Source organism: Pelmatolapia mariae, linkage group LG4 (genome assembly GCF_036321145.2).
Source record: "Pelmatolapia mariae isolate MD_Pm_ZW linkage group LG4, Pm_UMD_F_2, whole genome shotgun sequence".
NCBI lineage: Eukaryota > Metazoa > Chordata > Actinopteri > Cichliformes > Cichlidae > Pelmatolapia > Pelmatolapia mariae.
The window spans coordinates 16,843,557-16,865,558 of NC_086230.1; the positions used below are offsets into that span (position 1 = coordinate 16,843,557).

The 22,002-nt window shown below is 40.0% G+C and overlaps 1 protein-coding gene across 9 annotated transcripts in view; it reads right to left on the reverse strand.

Moving 5' to 3' along the window:
- The window catches only part of cacna1aa (calcium channel, voltage-dependent, P/Q type, alpha 1A subunit, a), an 85,066-nt gene that overhangs the window by 46,129 nt on the left and 16,935 nt on the right, over positions 1-22,002 (reverse strand). For all 9 annotated transcript variants that reach the window (XM_063471642.1, XM_063471639.1, XM_063471635.1 and 6 more), the window contains exons 2-14: positions 16,240-16,345; positions 15,816-15,955; positions 7,111-7,202; positions 6,336-6,488; positions 5,846-6,033; positions 3,767-3,870; positions 3,502-3,617; positions 2,550-2,594; positions 2,357-2,440; positions 1,158-1,364; positions 745-857; positions 396-508; positions 181-312 (exon numbers count right to left, since the gene is read on the reverse strand). In XM_063471642.1, coding sequence (XP_063327712.1) covers positions 181-312; positions 396-508; positions 745-857; positions 1,158-1,364; positions 2,357-2,440; positions 2,550-2,594; positions 3,502-3,617; positions 3,767-3,870; positions 5,846-6,033; positions 6,336-6,488; positions 7,111-7,202; positions 15,816-15,955; positions 16,240-16,345 — 1,593 coding nt within the window. The remainder of the gene's footprint in view (positions 1-180; positions 313-395; positions 509-744; positions 858-1,157; positions 1,365-2,356; positions 2,441-2,549; positions 2,595-3,501; positions 3,618-3,766; positions 3,871-5,845; positions 6,034-6,335; positions 6,489-7,110; positions 7,203-15,815; positions 15,956-16,239; positions 16,346-22,002) is intronic.

Here is a 22,002-nt window from a genome sequence, read left to right on the forward strand (position 1 = left end):
TGAGAAAACAGTGAGCATAGAGAGAACGACTGAGAGAGCCAGAGGCAAGCACAACAAATGTTTGTCTGAAAAACCAGCGCTCTGAAAAACTGCCTTAGGTCAACTGGCAATTAGCAAAAACCAATAGGTTAGCAGAAAATTAAATCATGGCTGTTAAAGGGGAAGGAGAGAGACACTGACTGTCCTCCGAAGAGCTGCATGCCCAGCAGCGCAAAGACGACTATGAAGAGGAAGAGCAGGAAGAGCAAGCTGATGATGGACTTCATGGAATTGAGCAGAGACACGACGAGGTTACGCAAAGACGCCCAGTACCTGGGAAACAGACACATGGAAATGATGATAATACCATGTCCTTTATTTAATGTATAATCATTACTGTATTACAAGTGACTCACTTGGTGACTTTGAAGATCCTCAATAACCTGAGAGCTCGTAGCACACTGATGCCAAACGATGTGCCCGGTTGGATGATGGACCAAAGGACTTCAAATATGCTACCACATATCACCTAATATAAATGTAAGCATATGCAATTATACATAGTTATTTATTATACTCAGCAAATAATCTACAGACATCAGCATGCAGTATGGCACATTTGTGTTTGTGTAAAGTCTATAGCAGAGGGTTTTTTCATGTATTGTTTTCATCCCACAGGTGTAAAGCCCATCTATAGACCCGCTTATGAGTTTGTACATTGTGTTATTTTTTATTGGGTGTGGACCCAAGCTGAGAGGGGCTCACAATGCAGTCGAAGCAGTTGAAGGAGGAATTGAGGTAGGCCTGTCTGCCCAGACCGTACAGTTTTACAAACATCTCTGTCAAGAATATTCCCAGGAAGATGAATTCGGCATAATCTGCACAGAGGGAAGAACACAAAAAGAGACGAGGGTGAAAACCTGAGCGAGTCTCTGTGTGTGTATTTGCCCCAGAACCATTTTTGAAAAAGACTTAGTCTGCATGAGAGGAAAACTGTGTGTGCTTGGATGCGCTTGTGTTAAATGACTGGGTCAGCTCTTTCATGGATTTAGCCACATTAATGAAGAATTTGCTCACCCACTCCTTTTCCAATAATCTGTGATGAAAGTATTTGTGCATTTGCGGAGATAATCGGCCCATGCTTGCACTAAGTATGCAAGCATTCACCTCCTACTCACACAGAAAATCTGAAAGTGGTTCAGGCTGGTCGTAGTGCACAACAGCCACACACAGCGTGTTGAGGCCCACCAAACACAGCACGGTCCAGTAGAAGCCCTGGGACTTAACAACGTGACGGATAAAGAAGCGAAACCGCCGCTCCCGACGCTTGAAAGTCGATCCCTCCAGCTTGGAGCTCTTCAAGCTGGCACGAGCAAACGGTGAACCTACCATTCACAAAGGATAAACGAGGCACATCGTGTATCAACAGCTGCACTGTGACATAAATGAAAAGAAGTCAATGAGTGACCAAAAAGGTGACACAATCACTGGCACTAAAATGCTAATGCTATCTTTTGCCTGTATTTTTTTTTAATACAGGCAAAAGATCCCATCCCATTATTTCTGTAACTTATTAGGAGAGTAAAAGAATGCATTATTCTTTTATAGTGGACGGTTACCAAAGTAGAGTCAACTATATCGATGGACCTCCTATTTGCTGGAACACTACAATTCAATCAACCTTCCGGCACTGAATCTGCTTTTTAAGTACAAATTGATGTATAATTCACTTAAAGGTAGCACATGATCAAACCTGTCTTATCAAATTTGAATTTCTAGGTTGCACCATGTCCATTATTGCTCTAAAGAATGAAGAAAAAAAGTTCGTTTTCAGAATCTTAGAGAAATGCCTAGAATGACTGTGCTGAAAAAATGGTTTGAGCGGAGAAACGGGAATGAGATAACAAGGGCAGGTTAAAGATAGGGGAAAAAAGATGAGGGGCTCGAGGACAGTGAAAATGTAACATTAGGAGTGCAGAGCAGCAGAGAGGGAGAAAGGAGAGGGAAGGGCGGGAGAGGGATGGAGAGGAGGGTCAGGTAATGCTGATATGCAAGATAAGATAGCGTCTCTGTGTACCTGCGATTTGCCTTTGACTGTGTGTCTGTTTCTCCTGTGTGCTACTCTTAATGTGGGGATATAAATCCCTTTTTACAGTCATAATGGGAAATAAGTGTGTTTTAAAGCAAGATTATCATGAAGTTAGGTTTAGGTTAAGAGCTGTGGTAGAAATGTGTAGGGTTTGGGAGCTTATGCAGAAAAAAAACAAAACAAGTAAATGCAGTGTTCTCTGAAGGGATGTGAAATGGCTTTGTTTTGTGTGTGTGTGTGTGTGTGTGTGTGTGGTAGACAGACAGAGAGAAACACAACACATCTTACCTACTCCCAGGTCTCCCTCCCCTTCCTCTGAATTTAGAAGCTCAGCTTTGCTTTTGTGGTTCTTTGTGGCTCTCCTACGAGAACCTGTTATACAGTACAAATATATTTATACATTTACCCACAACCAAACAATTCAGCTATTCATTTATGCGTATTTATATGTTGCATTCGAAAAGAAAAAGGAAATTGATACCATCATATTCATTTTCATTCTCATCATCCGCCAAGATGACCTCTTCTACAAAACACACAAGCAAAAATGTGAATATATTATACATTTATGTGTAAGTTCCACAACATCTTCATACATCTTTTTAAATCATGTCTCTGTTTCACTCATTAGTCCCTCTTTTGTTTTTTTAGCTTCTGTGTTTTTATGTAAAATTTGTCTTTTCAGGAAGATCAAAGCTCTGTCCCCTCTATCCGCCCCTTTAGCCGCTTTGACCCTCCTTTACTCTTATTTTCTCTCACATTTCCTGCCCTCAACAGATTGCTACCAGGCCAGAGAGGTGGGCAAAACTCTCTATCCAAGGGTCTGTAATCTGTAAGATATTCAAGATATAATATGTGTTATAAGTTCCATTAAATTTGTGTCACTGCTTTACTGGATATGTGTTATGTTAAAGGTAAATGACATTGAAAAAAATGGCAAAAAGAAAGCACATCCATATAGAGCAGCTGCAATGGGAAACTTCTGAATAACAGCAAACCAAAACTTGTCAGTGCTAAGGTGTCAGTGTGTATTCAGCTATAACTATAAAATACAATGTAATATGGATCCCTCTTCCCTGAATAACAACTGTTGTGCAAGTGATTGTGATAATGTCATCTCTGTGATTATAACTCATGTTTACTGTGGTTGCTTTTATGATAAAATCCACAAAAAGAGATTTTTGGCCTCATTTTTTAAATGTTTACTTTGACGTTCCAGGAAAAAGTGACGGTTTACTTTCATTCCAGCATCACACAAGCTGGTCTTCAAAATTACAGCTGAATATATATTAAGTCTTCTGAATTTCCAGTGGTTTGAGTGTTAATATCTAAGCAGAAATTTGCTGTGACATCTGACATGTATTACACTGTAATACATGTCAGGTGTTTTTATATGGTCAAATGTTGCCAGGTATGCACTCAGTCATACATACCAGCTTTACAGATCCACTCCAGGTAACCGTTAAGTTCCCTTTCAATCTGCTGCTGTCTTCGGAGCTTCAGAAACTCACTCCTGTTCTCCACACGCTCTCTCTCTTTGGCGAACTCGCTGCAGACACACGCATGACACAAGTATATACCCTGCACGTCACATCGAATGTGTGACATCATTTGATATCAACATTCATCACCTGAGACCTCTGTAAAGCACGTTGGGACTGTTTCTTTTTATATATTTACACATGCACATAAACTTACCCCGACAACACACCCAGCACCAGGTTGAGCATAAAGAAAGAGCCGATGATGATGAGGGGGATGAAGTACATCCAGTTCCATGCACTCCCTGAGGCATCGTTGCTCTGGAAACACACGTGAGGACACACGTGCACGCGCGCACACACACACAAACATAATTAATAAGTAATCAATGTTTTGCTCTTTACTTGAGTATTTGATACAAAGTGAATTAAAAGAAACCAGATAATGTTAGATAATGGTTTATAAATGTGAGCTTTGGGAAGTTTAACAAAGGTTAATATTAATAAGACGAACTTTTCAATTAATTTGAATCAAAGGTTGAATTTTTTTTTTTAATGACCCTTTTTCATTCATTGAAATCAGCGAAGTGGGTACACCTGAAAAACTGAGCAGCTGTAGCTATATATACATTTTGATTTGCTGAAAGCTGAAGGCATCAAAATTCATTCTCTACCTCCCTGCTTTGTCACATTGCACCACCACCAAGTTAAAGATATAATACGCTTTATATAGCCTAATTAAAAATAACCTACTGCTATCCTAGTGACTTATTCTTTGACGTTGTCATTAAAGAGTGGAAACAATGTGCTTTAAACTGCTGTCTATGACTTATGGAAACATAAACAAAAGCAGGCATGACATGATTTTGCTTTAAGTCATCTCAGTAAGTAAATGCGTATCTGCCACTCTATTTAGCTACTCCGACAGAGTAAATAATGTATAACAAATGCTTTGCTCTCTCGCTCTCGGTCCCTACCATCCTCCCTTACAGACCATTCTTTCATTATCATTCTTTATTCAGTTCTTATTGTTTTGTCTCTCCTCCTCCTATGGAACCCCTTAAGAAAACCCTCCATCTGCCTTTTCATCCCTCCCTTATCTATCTCAATGCTAGTTTAACCTTTTCTTCATTCCTTTCTCCATAGCCATCTCCTCACTGTCACTGAACAACCTTTACAGTGATTTTATCAATCCCAACTTGAGACCCGGGCTTTTCTTTCCTGTTTCGAGCTCTCTTTCTCATAGCCTCCCTCCCTTTTCCTTCCCGTCTCCTCCAGCTTTCCTTCTTCCTGCATGTAAGCCGGCATCGCCGCTGTGTACCCAATGTACCGCAGACCCTTTTTCTACCATTAAACTTTTATTGCTCCCCTCCCAAGCAGCTGCAAGAATAACTTGGGCTGAACAGGCCTTTTTAAATATAGAGCAGCACCGGGAAGGAGGGACAGAAGGAGAGAGACACAGAGGGAGAGGGACAGAACACAGGAAGACAAGCAGGAATAAGGGGAGAAAGAGAAGGACAGAGGGAGAAAGGTAAAAGAACTGGGTGGACGGAGAGGGAAAGGAGATGGGAAAAACAGATGACTACAGTAACAGTCAAAGACCCTCATCTGCCTCTGGTCTCCACGGCAACCGTTGCCCCTGACAGCAGGGAACAATTCAGTCTTGGACATGAGTGATGGCATTGTTGGTACTCATTTAATAGGTAGATAAGCAGTTTGCACAGGTGAAATTGTTGAAGGTTTTAACAGTCTAATTTTTGTACTTGATTAGAGAATGCACTCTCAAATGGCTTTGAGTGAAAATACTCCTGTTAACAAACTGGAGTAAAATTTACATTTTACTCCAGTTTGTTAACAGGAGTTTGTTTAAAAATAAGTCTGACAAGCATGAAAGCTAACCTAAGGTGCACTTCATTAGATCTGTTTGTTTGTTGTTTTGTTATAGATATTTTAGCTAATGTGAAGGTTTAATCCATAAAAAACAGCCACAAAATATGACAGAAATATTTTTTTTCCCATGATCACCAGATAGCAAAATAAACTGATACTGTATTTTTTTTTCTAAGATTAATTAACAGGCAAACATGATAAGAGCAGGTTTGTGGAATTTTAGAATGCTGTAGCATATTTTTTTTTCTCTTGAACAAGACTTTCTTTATTAAGTCTTTTATTTTTGCCTTGCTAGGTTTAACACCTTTACATAGACATCCTCTGCTTTCCTGGGTGCACTGGTGTGGCCAAAACGTTGGTCACTGAATGTGTACTAGTGTTGCAAATGCTGTTCAGCTTGACATACATAGTAGAGCAGGTCAGTCCAGCCCTCCATGGTGATACACTGGAAAACGGTGAGAATAGCAAACAGGATGTTGTCAAACTGGGTGATGCCGTAGTTTGGTCCCAGCCAGTACTCTCTACAAACGGTGTCCCCTGGACACAGCCGAGATGGAGGCTCTACCCCACATGGAAACTCTTCCCGGATCTCTTCTAAACATGCGTAAAAGTGGGATAAAACAAGTATGAGCAATCAAATTCAATGTATGCGCAAATGTATTTAGTAATTTTAAATCCCTCTTGAGGAAACATCAAATACTTCAGATGTTGAATGAGGCTACATCTGCAGAAACAGCACAGTATACCAAAAATGTACTATTTTAAGTTCTAATTTTAGCAGTGCAACTATTTAAAGTCTGCCTCAGCGTGAACAGGTGCACTCTTCTCTGAGGAAAACTTGTAGCAACTTAATCCCGACTGAATTATTGCCAAAGTGTAAACACAAAATCCTTTACTTGTTATGTTGTCGAAGCAGGTTTTGTGGAATTTGCCCATGTAGAACTCAAGGCCGATGATGGCGAACATGAGGATGGCAAAGAAGAGCAGCAGGCCAATTTGCAGCAGAGGAATCATGGCCTTCATGATGGATTTGAGCACCACCTGTAAGCCTAAAGCACACAGGTATAGAGTATTAAGATTTTATGAAGAATCATTTTATACATTTCATTTTAATCTATCCGCTCTCTTTATCCTAAAACTAATTTCAATTAGTTTGCAGTTAAGCTACCTTTCTGTAAAGAAATACTTGAATATCCTAATTACACATTTATACCCAATCATTAAACTTTTACATGTTAAGCTGAAGTGAAATAAACCATAAACATATATATTGTAGCACCTACTGGTATGATGCTCTAATTGGGTTTTCATAGAAACCCAAGTGACTTTTATGATGAGTAAGCCCTGGTATGCCTGTTCAAGCCCATAGTGAAGAACAGGCTATTAATAACACTGCTGTGGCAGTAGTGCTGGAACATTACTGCCACTATAACATTTAAAAAATGAGCAGAGTGTGCACAGAAGTACCACTTTTGTTGTTGCATTATGCAGAGCAACACAGAAGCTGCATAAAACCTTGACACAAAATGCTTCTCCATGCTATTTTGATCCTCAAAGATGTTCTGCACTTATCGCTTTCTCAATTGTTAAGCAACGACAAAGATGTGGTTCAAGGTAAAGGTGAAGAAAGCCTTTTTTCAAATTTTTCTCAGATGAAGAATATCGACTTACTGGGAATACCGGACACCAGTTTGAGAGGCCTCAATACTCGCACAGCCCTGAGTGTCCGCAAGTCGAATTGTGAGCCCACAGTGGATAGAATTCTAAAGGGAAAAAGACAAATGCACCAAAGTGAGCACAGAGAATCAATATTTAAGCTAGCCGAGCTTGTCAAAGTCTGTCAACCTCGCAGTTTCTCAATTTCTCCATTTTCTCATACATGCACAAACCCATGCCAGATCATTACAAACAACTGGGTGAGCTCTGTATGTAAATCCTGTAAGAGCTGAACTGATCGATACAGCTGACAAGTGAAGTAAGACAGAGGAGTGTATCAGGGTGAGAGAGGGATGGGCTGAATGGAAAGTGTTTTTGTATCAAGACGAGAGAGTGACTAGACAACGAAAAAGGAGACAGATGGGGAAATGGAGAGGAGAGGGAAGGAACGGGATTAAGGAAATAAAAAGAGAGTGAAAAACAGAAAGATTATGACTTGCTTATTTATTGTTACATGTTTGATGTTTCTCTTCTGAGTAAACAGATATTAGCGTGTGCTACTGCAACTATATATTCACTCATCATCAAAATAAATGCCATAAACAGCAAGTGTGTGTGTGCGTATGGGTAAGTAGAGGATTAAAATGTTCCCTCGTGCCGCCAGACTTGTAGTCAGTCCCATCGTCTGACGCACACTGTGAATCATCAAACTTCCTACTTCTCTATCTCTCTCCCTCTGTCTCTCTTTCGTCCAGTCTCTCTGACACATTTCTACCTGCCTGTGTTCCTCTAAGAGGCCTAGTGACGTTGCAGTCTTAATCACAGGTTTAAGGTCTGCCTGATTCCTTCACATTTGAATAGAAGGGAAAACTGACACCAACTCCGGGTTTTTGGTTGAAGGTATGCGTGGTTGTGGTTTTGAATGTGGTATTGTATTACCAGGAAGCCCACCCCCCAAGTGGTTGGTGCTTCATCACGAGTGTATAGGCTGGGGTCCTTGTAATGACATTGTGTGATATCAAATGCCTCATCAGACGCTGACCTGTAACTGAGAGGATCCTAGTTTAGTAGGAGACGTTAATGCACTTCAGCTGCATGATATTTCTAAAAGAACAGATATCACACAGAGATAATACTCAGTGTTATATTAATGGGAACTCAACCTATAAGTTGCAGAAACTGTATTTAGGTATTGCAAAAAAGAGTATATATATATATATATATATTTTAATTAATCAGAACACTCATTGGACTCATCTGAAAGCCCGGAATTAATCAAGTTTAACGTTCAACTAATTTTTCTGTTCAGCAATGCAAGTAAATAACTGTAGTTTGGCATCTTACTAATGATAATAATAATTTGCTTTACTATGCTTTCTGCATTAAAAAAAAAACAGTGAGTTTTATCGCTGAAAACGCGGCTTTACCAGGAAATGACCAAGCTGCCCTCTGCTACGCAAGATGACCAACAAAGCAAGTACAGATTTAGTGTTTTGCTCAAGGATACATTAGCCTGAAAGATGCTTGGCAACAACAGAGTGCTACATTAATGCAAGTTAGGATAGCCATGAAGGGAAGATGAAGATGATGTAGTCGAGGATGGTAAATTTGCAGTATGTATTGCACAAGGGGAAAAAAACATTTACCATAAGTGCAACTGGGGGGAAAAGAGTGAGTTAGATAGATGCTATACTGATTTTAAATGTAAGGGCAAAAAGAACAGTGGCTCAGTTGGAATATTTACCCTCTAAACTGAACTGTGTTGATATAAAAAGGAGAATAGTGGAATTTCATAGAAGGAAAAACCTGTATATCATGCTGCAAAAACATCTGTGTGCTGACATGAAGAAACACATTTACATTTACATATAAAAGATGAACACGTGTACCTGTGTCAGTATTTTTGGAACCGCAGTACAGAAACTATTTGCCAAAAAAACCAACCTGCGATTACAAATCCAATTATTATTTCTGTGATGTGACTATGATTACAGTAAAAAACATTAACAACACTGATGACTGGACAATAACGATAATGAACTATGATGATGATGATGATGATGACTGTGATGGCGATAGTAACAACGATGATGGTAATAACATGATGGTGATTTCATCTGCCATCACAAATAGTGTCAAACCGATGAGGCAGTTCCTCATTCACACTGTCTCCACGGTTACCGGGTCCTTTCTCATTCATAAGTGTTTCCATGGCAACAGGGACCTTGGCTCATTGATAGAATCTCTGTATCACCTTGGTAACAGGGCCAAGGGAGGAGCTAGATTGATTGTTTTTTTTGTTTTGTTTTGTTTTTTTCGTCTTCTTTTCTATTTAATGTAAATGTTTTGCAGCTTACATGCAGTGCTGCACATCTGCACACCGATACATGCAAAAACACCCATGCACACAGATGCACGCATCTGCACAGCAAATGGGTGTTGGTTGAAGCTTAAACATACTGAGAGAAAATAATTTTATTCAAGTGTGCACAATGGAAACTGGGTCATTTGGAATAATCAATGGAAAACAATTTCTTCCCTGCCAGGAACAGAAGCTCTCTACTGTACATCTTTAAATTCACACACAGAATGCACACACACCTGCATTTAAGCAAAGGAGAGCAAATGGTTAAGGGGAATCAGATGAAGCAACATCGCTATAACAAAAACCTCATCTCTCCACTTCTGATGAGAATCCAACGCATTATACAAACAACATTTATCCCTGCTATCTCCCTCTGCAGCTTCCTGCTGACTTCAGCTAAAATCCAGCTAAATATCTCTGTCCACATCACTGACTGAATCTCACCATCTCTGCTCCAAGCTCTCCTGTTATCTGTCCTTGTCTCCTTGGTTGCATCTGTGACTATGATTCAAATATTTTGCATTAAATGCACCAGTATGCTCTTGAATGTTTTTATAACATCAATAAAATGTTAAGTGTCTCTTGAGCCAGCAATCAGACCTCGACGATCAGCTGACACCCAGAATTTCTCCCAGAATTCACAAGAGCCCACGTCTCCTCCCGCAGGTGGGCCGGGAGATCCATTGTAGGGAAAAGAGACCAAAGCCAGGAGGCAAAGCTGATAATTTACTGGCTGATCTGGGTTTCTATTCTCACCTATGGCAATGTGGAGAAAAGGATTGCAGATACACACAAAATGCTTGATCCTCAGAGATAGGGTGAGTAGCGCAGTCACTCAAAAGGGGCTTAAAGTACAGCCACTGTCCTACACAAGAAAGGAGCCAGTTGTGGTGGGTTTAGCATTTGAATAGAATGCCTCTTAGAGGCCTCTTAGGTGAGTTATTCTGGGCATGTTCAACAGGGAAAAGACCCCAGGGTAGACCCAAGACACACGGGAAAGAACATTTTTCTCAGCTGGCTTGGAAGCACATTGGTATGCCCCTCGTTCCTCAAAGAGCTGGTGGCAGTGACAGTGGAGAGGGACATTTGAGCAGTTTTTGACAGTTCTGCTTAGACTGCACATACATTTTCATTGCATTCATTTCCTCTTTTATAATGAAATTCCCTTTAATAAATTGTAAACTGTGGGAATAAAGCATCACATACAGCTTTGCATTAGTCTGGTAAGCACAACTCTAGACACATTTTTTTTTTTTAAAATGGGGAGGTAGTACCTCTAGACCGCCCTAGACAGTATTTAATTATCTGAATGTTAAAGCTGCAGGAAATTGCAATAACCTCAAAACACATTTTAAACAGGAAGGCATACTCCTTACAGATGGTGCAGTTTTGCAGTGGGTAGCACAGTCACCTCAGAGCATGGAGGTTTCTGGCCAGCTCGGTCCTTTCTGTGTGGAGTATTACACAATTCGGCTCAGGAAGCTCTCAATGAAAACTAGAAAATGCATTTTCTGAAGAAACTGCAGTGTGGTTGCTGATAGCTGAATGTTTTGAGCTGAAATGAAATAATTGCTGAATGTTAAGTTAAAAATGTTGAATGAGCTGAAAAATACAGAATTTTTCACCTGAAAACAAAAGTGCAGAACTGTTGAAAGCTGACGTTCACACATAAAAAGTTGAAAAGTAGCTTAACATGTTTAAAATGTAAATTAGGAAAACCTGAGTTACGACAAAAGAAAATTCAGAGTCATAAAACATCTGAATGAATAATGAAACCTCATATTATTTAAATCACTGAATGATTAAAATGTGGGAAAATCCACTAAAGACAGGTAAATCCTGTAAGTTTTGATCGTCCAGTCAGAAAAGATGATTCTAAAAGTCATCATCTGACTTCAAATGCCCAGATCTGAACCACCTGTGTGCAGAAGACAAATCCACCAATGAACAATAAGCTTCAATTTAATGGGACAACCAGATTGCTCAATCCAGTTGGCCTACACTAACTACTGATATACTTATTACAGTGTGCAAAACCCTGTCAAATCTGCCTTGGTGCAGGTGTTGAAAAACTGCTTCTAAATCGAAGACCCTAAGTCCTGTCAAAATCAGTTTTGAACCGCAATGATCCCAAGGAATTGTTCTACACAACAGTGTGTTCTTTATGTTCCTGTTGTCAAAATGCGATGACAGGAGAGATTTAACAAGTGGGGTCTTTCCTGCTGTTGAGACAAACTCCTGACTAAAAATACAGTGTATTTATATGGGTCGGTTAGAAGGTTATCCATCTACTTGGATTCACACAGTTCAAAATGTTTACATCTCTGAGCTTTGAAAGACACACTGTTGGAAAGAGAACAAAGATGGCTACGTTTTCAGGGTAAAATGATAGCTGTAGAGCAAAAACTGTGGACACAGCAGCAGTTGAAAGAAGTTTTTAAGATTAATCTTGGCAGAGTGGCAGACAGAGCTCGTTAAGCAGACAGGTGTGAGCCTGGTTGCTATAGAGACTGCACCCAGTGGCACCACACACACACACAAACAGACATGTGCCTCTCTTCTGCTGCTTTAAATAAACAGAAAAGTGACCCCGAAACAAATGCTTCCCAAGAAAAAACTACAAGTCGTATTGACAAAATTCTTTCACCGTAAGCGCCAGCAATGTCCAGTCTAAAAAATTCTCAGTTTTCATGCCTGTGGAGTTTATTATATGGATGTGGTGACAGTGTAAAGACAGCCTGTACTTCTGATTTTCAGACGAATTTTGGGAGCCATTATAATATTGGAGTCTATGGAAGAGTTGCAGGGAGGAGGCTATGCATTCTTGACATTTACGAAAGAACCATAACATCTATTACAAATGACTGAAATAGCCGTTCTAGCTTCATTCATTTTTTATGCTTCTTTTTAGCTGTTGAATCTAATCAAGTCCTAACACGGGTACAGGAAAGCAAAAGAAAGAGGAGGATGCAATGCAAGAACAGCTGTAAATTAAATGTAACTAGGCTAATAATCAATAGTGGGTGTAGAAAAACAAACAAACAAACCCAACCAGCTTATTTTCACTGTCAAGCCACTCTGACAATTAACTACAACACACAGGTCAACACCCACAAATGAGACGACTTGGAACAAGACCGTAGAGTAAATAGCTAATCTCGGTGATGTATTCAGACATGTTAAGTGCTATTTGTGTGTTTGTCTTTGTATGTGTTTGAAGAGAGCGCCAGCAAGTGCAGGGAGGGCGAGCAGGACACGGAAAAGAATGTTTGAAGTGGAAATGTCTGGGCGTGTGTGTGTGTGCGCGCGCCCATGTGGTCACTGTGTTATCAAAGGTTTCCACCAAAGGTTGATAGAAAGGCCAAGTAGCCTTTCATCTTCAAAGAGCTGGACTGCTAAAAACACACTGGCCATTCATAGAAAGCACAACAAAGAACGAGTGCGCCACGTGTGTGCAAAATGTATTGACTGCAGGCAGCGTCCTCAATGCATCATGGGAATGTACTATGTGTGTACACTATGTGCTGCTCGGTAAATATTGCTATACACCACAGCTGGTTGACAGGGAGGGTTACAGCGTGATGGCTGCTGTTTAGGCTATACACCAATGTGGTTGTTTCTTTGAGAAATAATCCCTGAATCTGATCATTTCACACCTCCATCCATCCATCCATCCATCCACCCATCCATCAATTTACTTAGCAGCAGATGGGGTGGAGCTGGTGACACCCAGATGACACTGGGGAGAAGCAGAGCTGTCAATCAATGACAAGGTTTTCACCATTTTTAATTAAATCCACAGCTACAGCCCAGAGTATGCAAAGAAAACCTGCACAGACACAAGAAAAACATGCAAACTGCACTCAGAAAGGCTTCGACCAACCACCACCTTTGTATCAAAGCATTATTGTTGTAAGGTGACAGTGCTGACCCCTGTGTTGCCCTAACTTCACACCTGAACCTGCAAAACAGTGGCTCATAATGTATCAGACACTCAGCACAGCATCATTGCCATTGGATTTTCATGGGTGATTTGTCAGGTCTAGAACAAGACTGCTTATGATGCACTTGTCAGTCATCTGTTAGTGATGGACTCGCTGTGAAACGCCACTCGTTAATGCTGATGTTTTTTTAATTTGTTTGTTTTGTTGTTGCTGTTATTTATTGACCCCTTTTCTGAGAAGTCAACAAAAAATCATTGCAAATAAATAACCATCTTGAAGTCTTGCAACTCTTTGTCAAGCTATTGTTGAATAAAATTCTACATGTTTATGACACTAAATTCCAAATAGGGCCACAAAACCACTTGGATAAAATAGATGTCATTAATGAAGGCCATTATGTTTAGAAAGGGTAGTCGACAAGGCTAATATATGCTGATAAAATAGTGCATACATAATCCATTCAAACAAATCTAGCTTTTTTTTCAATGTGTGCCATTTAACAGTGATTGCCCTGAGGTCATCAGATAACACTTCTTCTTTTGGCTGCTCCCTTTAGAGGGTCAGCATAGTAGATCATCTGCTTCCATCTCATCCTAACCCTTGCATCCTCTTCTCTTACACCAACCGTCTGCATAAGTCTTCCTCTGATATTCCTCTTTTCCTCCTGCCTGGCATCTTTATTATCAACATCCTTTGTCTGGTATATCCACGATCCCTCCAATGCACATGTCCAGATTTACCTCTCTAACTTTCTCTTCAAACTGCTCAACCTGAGCTATCCCCCTGATACACTCCTTTCTAATCTTGTCTCCCCCCAATGACAATTCACTTGAGAATCATCTACCAACAGATCGAGTGGTAAAATAGAAAAAATTGGCAAAAGAAATCGAAGATCAGCTTTAAGGACATTCTAGTTTCCTTCTGTTGTACCTCCTTATCCTCTCGGCATTTCACTACTTCCTGCTGTCGTGCTGACACTTGTCTTCTCACCTCTCTTCTCTGTTTCAGTCGCTCTATCGCACCATGCTGAGAGGAACTTGGCTTCGTGATTGCTCTTATTAAAGCATAAGGACATACTGCTGCAATGGGTGTCTGCTCAGTGCATGTGTGGTGTCCTTGTGCAAGACAGAGAAATTTGGGCAGAAAGGAGCAATCACTGGATTCACCGGTTGCTTCGTCTACCCCATGAAGTCCCCACCATTCACCCCATGCACACACAAGTGGACATAATCCCCTCAACACGATAATCTGTGCCACCACTCCCAAACAGCGACGTGATTGTACTGCTGCTAGAATTTGCAAAGTTGTTAAGAAACAACTTTTAAATAGATTTCAAAAATAAATTATCAACCAGTTTACCTTTTTTTTTTGTTTTTTAGCTTTTTTGCAGTTTTTATGTTTTGCAGCTAATTTGCGTTTCGGTTGAACATCAACAGTGAGACATGCAAACACTGTCGTTTGTTAATGCATCACTCATGCATCGCATTCATCTGTGTCACATCAGCCTGCAGCGTCACACTGGTGTGTAGCAGTGGTAGATACATAAAAGAGGCTTACTGTGTCTTTAAAGAAACACGAAGGATAGCAGGAATGACATTTGACAGTCAGCTTAAATGATGGATTAACAGATGGATACGTCGGGAAAACAGAATCTAGCACAGACAAATGAGCGAGAATGTAAAATGTAAACCCATTTGAATGTGTGTAGACGCCATCATTCTGCTTCTCTTCTCTGTCTTTCATTTCTGTCAATCAAACCTATTATCTAATGTCTCTGGTCTTTTCCTGTGAGATATAATCTAATAAGTGAAGGCAATAGTAAATCCATCATTTTAATCCCATCATGTCTGAACTCGGCCTTGTTGACACCGTTTCTGTGACAGGTTTCAGGTTGCATTCCATCGCTTCCCTTTGCCCTCGTCTTCACCTTCTCGTTGAATGTTCAAATCAAATATCTCATTTACTCATTCCTCTTTCTTACATGGTCTCTTTCCATTCATTCCTACTGTGTCTCTCTTTCTATTGAGGTAGCGGCACCTGCATTTTTTCTTGCCTTCTCTCCAGTGCTGCTTCCCCCTGTGCTCCCCACCCCTTCTGTCGCTGTATATATTGTGGTGACATTTGTTCACTACCCAGGCTGCTGGCTGCCTGCAGTTCTGCTCTGTGATCTGACTGCTGCCTTTCCCAGAATGGGGCCTTTCATTAGGTCAAAGGAGCAGGAAAAGGACACTTGCACACATACATGCATACAAACACACTAAAACACATGACAGATTTTGACATGCTGTTGGAAAATCCTTTGTTATGTTTGAGTTTAGTCAGACACACATTTAGATCTGACTAAAAGTTACATACTGTATTATGTATGTATGTGTCTGTGCTTGGCTCATATACATTTGTTTAATACTCACCCTGTGAGCACTACGACAAAGTCCATCACGTTCCATCCGTTTCTCAGGTAAGAGTTCTTGTGGAAGGCAAAACCAAGCGCCAGGATCTTTATTCCCGACTCAAAACAGAAGATTCCTATGAAATACGGCTCTGTATCATCCTGGGGAGAACAAAAGAGAAAACAAGCAAAGGAGGAGTGGAAAGACAGGAGAGAGGAAACTCAGGAAAGGTTATGAGGGTTTGAAAGGCACAGAAAGACAAAGTAAGTTAGCTGGCAGTTGGCGAATGAGTTTCAGAAGAAGTATTTTTGCAAATAGTCTCATGTGCCAAATAAAATTTAAAAAATCAAAGAAAAAATTATCTCACAAATATACAACTATCACCTGAATTTAATTGCATTTACATGTATAACACGTGCAATTTTGTCTTGGTTATTCAGCTTACCAGGCGTTCTGAGAGCGGCGTCTTGTCCCCATCAGGCAAATGTTGTTCCAGAGCCAGGACAATGCAGTTGGCAATGATGGTGGCTAGAATCATCCACTCAAATGGAGTGAGGAAGTTCAGTGAAGGAACAAATCTTTTTTAATTGAACCACAAACCACCACATTAATTGCTTGTTAACACAAATATCTCATCACCCTATCACACGGGAGTGATGCAGCTGAAGCCCTTACTGAAATGCCCAAGTGAGCATCATTTAAACAAGATAAAAGCTCAGATCAACTCAAACTGGTTGCTTGAACATGACAATCAGTTCATACGTACTCCATAGTCACCACACCTTAATCCAGAGGTATCCAAGTGTGGGGCCCGCCCCCTAAGGGGGGCGCAGAGCCATTGCAGGGGGTATTTTTCTTGTAAAACAAAGGGGGGCCTAGCAAAAAAAAGTTTGGGAACCACTGCCTTAATCCAACAGAGCACTAGTTATTTAAAAGTGTTACAAATAATGTGCAAATTTACACATACTAGGTCAGGAGTTGCTATTATCATCTTGCCATTGTGGCAAGAACAGAGCAGCACCAACAGAAAAGTAAAAAATTGCAGCACTGCCTTGTTGGACAGATTCACTTATAACTTACTGAGCTAATTTACCTGGCCTGCTAAAAACGTCAGGGCAAATTAAGGGATAATATAGAAAACATCCCTACCCTAACATGAAAGGTCAAAAGGAAGGTCAAATATATATGCAGTTTGAATTCACTGAGTGTAAGCAAGTGTGAAAAGAAAATATAGCAACTCTATCTCAAATGGACCACAGTCTGGCTTCTCTCTGCCACTATTTACCCACACAAATACACACACACACCCACAAGCCATCATTATGAGTCAGTTAAATATGTTCTGCTAAGTATATTTTCTGATAACACGCCACCCACACGGACAAGCAAAACAAAGATACACTTTAATATAGCCTGTGTCTTTTTGTGTAAGTGTGTGATAACCAGTGCTGGGCAAGTTACTTTGAAAAAGTAATTAATTATAGTTACTAATTACTTCTTCAAAAAAGTAACTGAGTTACAAGATACTAAAAGTAATTAATTACTTGAAAAGTAACTATCGCATTACTTTAAAAAAAATCTTTAACCCTCTGGGGTCCACCGTATAATTGGCCATTTTTAACTACTTTTGATTTTACCTCTACATTACACCTTTAAAAACGATTTACTTTGCCTTGTTTGGTATCATTGTTTTCAGCACAACCTCACGTGTCTGAATTTACAGTTATGTTTTCATTTTGACATACTGTATTAACACAATTGATCTAAAATCAGACAAAAAACATTAAATCAGAGTAGAAATCAGTTATATTTTTTACTGTAACAACCACAAACATGTTTAATGAATCATATTTCATAACTTTAAATGCAAATATAAATTGTCAATTTGAAAATCATATGCACAAGTTTTGCAAACAACAAGTTATTTGGAGCCATTTACCTTTTACTCTTTTTTTTATAACCATTTCAAACTATTTACACAACAACCGGCTGTTCTGCATTCAATAAGACGCCACACAAATCATTTGTGCCACTCCAAAAAAATAATTTCTGTCCACTATAAAGGAGAACATCACAGCCTGATACCTGCAGGTCTGACAGCAGCAGGTGTATCACTCCTCCTGTTTTTTTTTTTTACCTGGAGACAGCAGTCGCCTCATTTTTCTGACACACAACACCAAACTATCCACAACACTACACACTAACTACACAAGACAACACATTAACTACACACTCCAAACACGCTAAACGTCACAAATCTCTCACATCTCAAAACTGGCTCTCTCTCTTTTTCTTTCTCTCTCTCTCTCGCTGTCACTCCTAAAACTTCCCCCTCTTCCTGAACAACCAAAAGTCATGTTGCCATATCTTTTTTTGATTGGTCGACAAGGTACATTTTTCCACCAACACGAAAGGGCTGTTTTTTGTTTGTTTGTTGTTCATAAGCAGAGAGCGCTTGCTAGCGCTGTCCTTAGACAGTAAACGTGACGAAACTATTGAGGAAAAAACTCAGCGTATATTGTTTATCACCTTGTTGCTTTTTCATCTTAAAGTGGTCATGTGATTGGCTTACCACGACTACTTTAGTGTTCCTCAGTCAAACAGAAGCACTCATGCATTGTTTTGCCCCCTTAGCTCCAGGTGTTGTACCAAAAAGTGATCGTAGGCCAGAAAGCGATTGCCGTCTGCGGGAGCGCGCGCAGCCACTTAAAGCTGTAGCGCCCAGATTACTTACAGCTACTTCCATGCAACTGATATAAGATGCGGTAAGCTGAACACAGCTTCAACCGTCTATTTGTTGAAAAATAGTAACGGACCGCATTTTCTTGTTAGTAACTGTAAGGCGTTGTAACTATAGAAATAGTAATTAGTTAGATTACTCGTTACTGAAAAAAGTAACGCCGTTACTTGTAACGCCGTTATTCCCATCACTGATGATAACATGCCTGGGCACTGACTGAGGCTTATTGTGGCATCAGCATTTGGCTCTCCGTACGTAGCATCCGGCAGCTAGTACAGAAATTGAGCCAGAGATAGGGAGAGAGAGAGAGGGAGTACCTTATTACATATATCTAAATCGTTCTTTTTTCTCTAACACACAAACACGCCCACGCATCCAGACACACAAATGCACACACAGGCCGTGTCTTCCTAAGTTAGTGCCTCTGTCTCATTAAAATCATGGGATAAATTATTACATTTAAAGGAATCAGTGATCAAAGGACCAAAAAAAGTAACTAAAGTAGAAAAATCACACTGTGTATAAATATACACAAAAGGCATGTTCGAAATCTATTCCTTCCCTTTCTTCGTCACCTTTTTTCCCTACTTTCATGCTTCCTTTGGGAGCAGCCATTCCCATGGCAGGGGTGGGAGGGGAAAACTGAACAATGAAAAGACAGAAAGGGCGAAGAAGCTATTTATAGAACATTCATCATGTGTTAAATGTATGTGAGTGTCTATGTGTGCTGAGATCGTGTGCATGTGCTTGACCACTTTTCACACATTACCAGAAAACCCAAGGCGCTGTTCAGTTAGCCTCCTTGCTCCCAGCTATGCATATAAATGTATGTATACACATGTGAATGTGTTAATCCGTGACAGTGCATGAATGTAGCTGAGTGAAAAGGGGAAAGAGAGAGAAGGGAGAGGAGCAGAAAGAGAGAAGAAGGCTGATGTATGCAAAAACCAAATGTGTCTGTATGTTTCTGTTATGTGTGTGCAATTGGACTGTCAGAAAAATCAATACTTGGATACTAATCAATAAAATCAGGTAAGTTACTCATTTGCAGCAGTATTGGTAGCAGCCGTGCCATCTTTACATATGCCAGTTGTGAAACGCTCATTTCGAGGCTTCAAAATGCGACATCAGACACTGATAGCTGGGTCCATATTTTATACTGATCACGACACACGTGCAATTCCTCCACTTATTAGAAGCTAATTAAGTATTTGATATTTCAACAGGTTTAAACAACACTGAAGTATTAAACAGTTGTCATAAATGTTAAGCTGGCTAGCGCACACATTCATTTTAGCAATTTGATGAAATAATAAATACATGACGCTGTGTGAATTCTCTGTTATCTTTTATTTATTTATTTTGCTTATCAGCTGTTTATTGTCTGGCTTTGTTTTGAAAATGTGCATGTCAGGATGGATGACTCACTTATTGCAGACCAAACCTACCTACGGGTACGAATAAAGTAACCTGAACCTTTATATCTATTAGCCACATTAGTCTTCTGTTATCATTATGGCAGCGGCTAGTGGCCAGGGCGAAATATAAAATAATAACGCTAATGTTGGAGGAAAACGTTATCAGTCCTGTCCATCTGTTAAGGTATTTGGACAGTGTAATTTAACAGGGTAATACAACTTTTTGTGTCTAAAATCTCTCTTAATGTCTGAGATTGAAGTTAAGAAAAGTGTAAAAGCAACTAAACATAAACAGTGGCTCCCTTAACAGCTCCATTTGATCACCAATGAAGATGTAGTGCTAAGTCAAGAGAAGCACTACCTCAGACAAAATATTTTTGTCTTTTTGTTTGCACTACATTAGACTATAGGACTACATTACTATTTTTTATATATATATATATATTTTGGTTTTGGCACATTTGCATCATGTATTGGATTCCAAGGCACTAAAGATTGGCTCTTTCTTACTCAGGCAATGTGTTTGTTTGGCTCTCCACAAGGCTGTGTACTGAGTCCCCTACTGTACACTCTGTACACACATGACTTTGTTAGTACCCACCCAGACAACGCAGTCATCAAGTTTGCAGATGATACCACCGTGGTGGGGCTCATCTCTGGGGGAGATGAGACGGCGTACAGAGCTGAAGTTCAGAGGCTGTCAGATTGGTGTGTAGATAACAACCTGGACCTCAATACCACCAAGACAAAAGAACTGGTAGTTGATTTCAGAAGAAGGAAGTCTGAGCTGCAGCCTATCAGCATCAACGAAGAGGGTGTGGAAAGGGTCTCCAGTTTCAAGTTTCTGGGTGTGCACATAGACACAGACCTCCAATGGAGTTCTAACACCTCTGCGGTTTTAAAGAAGGCCCAACAGCGTCTCCACTTTCTGAGAATCCTCAGAAAAATGGACCTGAAGAAGGAGCTGCTGACCGTCTTCTACCGCTGCTCCATTGAAAGCGTGCTGACATATTGCATCAGTGTGTGGTTCTCCAGCTGCACCACAGCACACAGAAAGGCACTCCAGAGGGTCATCAATATGGCCCAAAAAATCATTGGACATCCTCTTCCCTCCCTGAAGGACCTGTACAGCACTCGCTGTCTCAAGAGGGCACGCAGCATCCTACGGGACTGTACACACCCAGGACACCGGGTGTTTAAGCTGCTGCCGTCTGGCAGGAGGTTCAGGCTGCTGAGGTCCCGAACAAATAGACTCAAGGACAGCTTTTACAACAGGGCAATAGCCCTAATCAATGTAAATAGCTGACCTGACTGGCTACCTACCTGGACTTTTTGGGAGGGGAGGTAACAACGGTAAAAACAGTAATAATAATAATATTTATATTTATAACAAGGTGCAATAATAATTAATGTGCAATAATAACAGTGTGCAATACAAATACACTTATTCTTCTTTTTTATTACTAAGTTATTATATTGTGTTGTGTTGTTTGTGTTGAGTTGTGATGTGTCGTATCGTGTCGTGTTGTGTTATATGTAATGCCGACGTAGGACAGTTTTCCAATTTCATTGTACTATTGTACTATGTATTACTGTGCAATGACAATAAAGAGTTATCTTATCTTATCTTATCTTATCTTATCTTATCTTATCTTATCTTATAAGTGAAATAATCACAGAGACAGGTATTTTTAAAATACACAGATACTTATGGTGCAAAACCAGGATATAAGTAAATGACTTATTTGAAATGACTCAAATATTCAATGGTAAATCATCCTCCTTCCTAAATTGCTATATATATATATAGATAGAGAGAGAGAAATTTCATATTTTATTGATTGAAATAAAAGCAATAGATAAACTGGGCTGTGATTTACTGACATTCAGCATGTGTATGTGTATGTACACTGTAATAGGGACAGCAGTCTCGCCAAGTAAAGGTAAGTGAGGCCACAACTGAGGCCAAATTACACACACACACACACACACACACACACACACACACACACACACACACACACACACACACACATAAACACACACACAC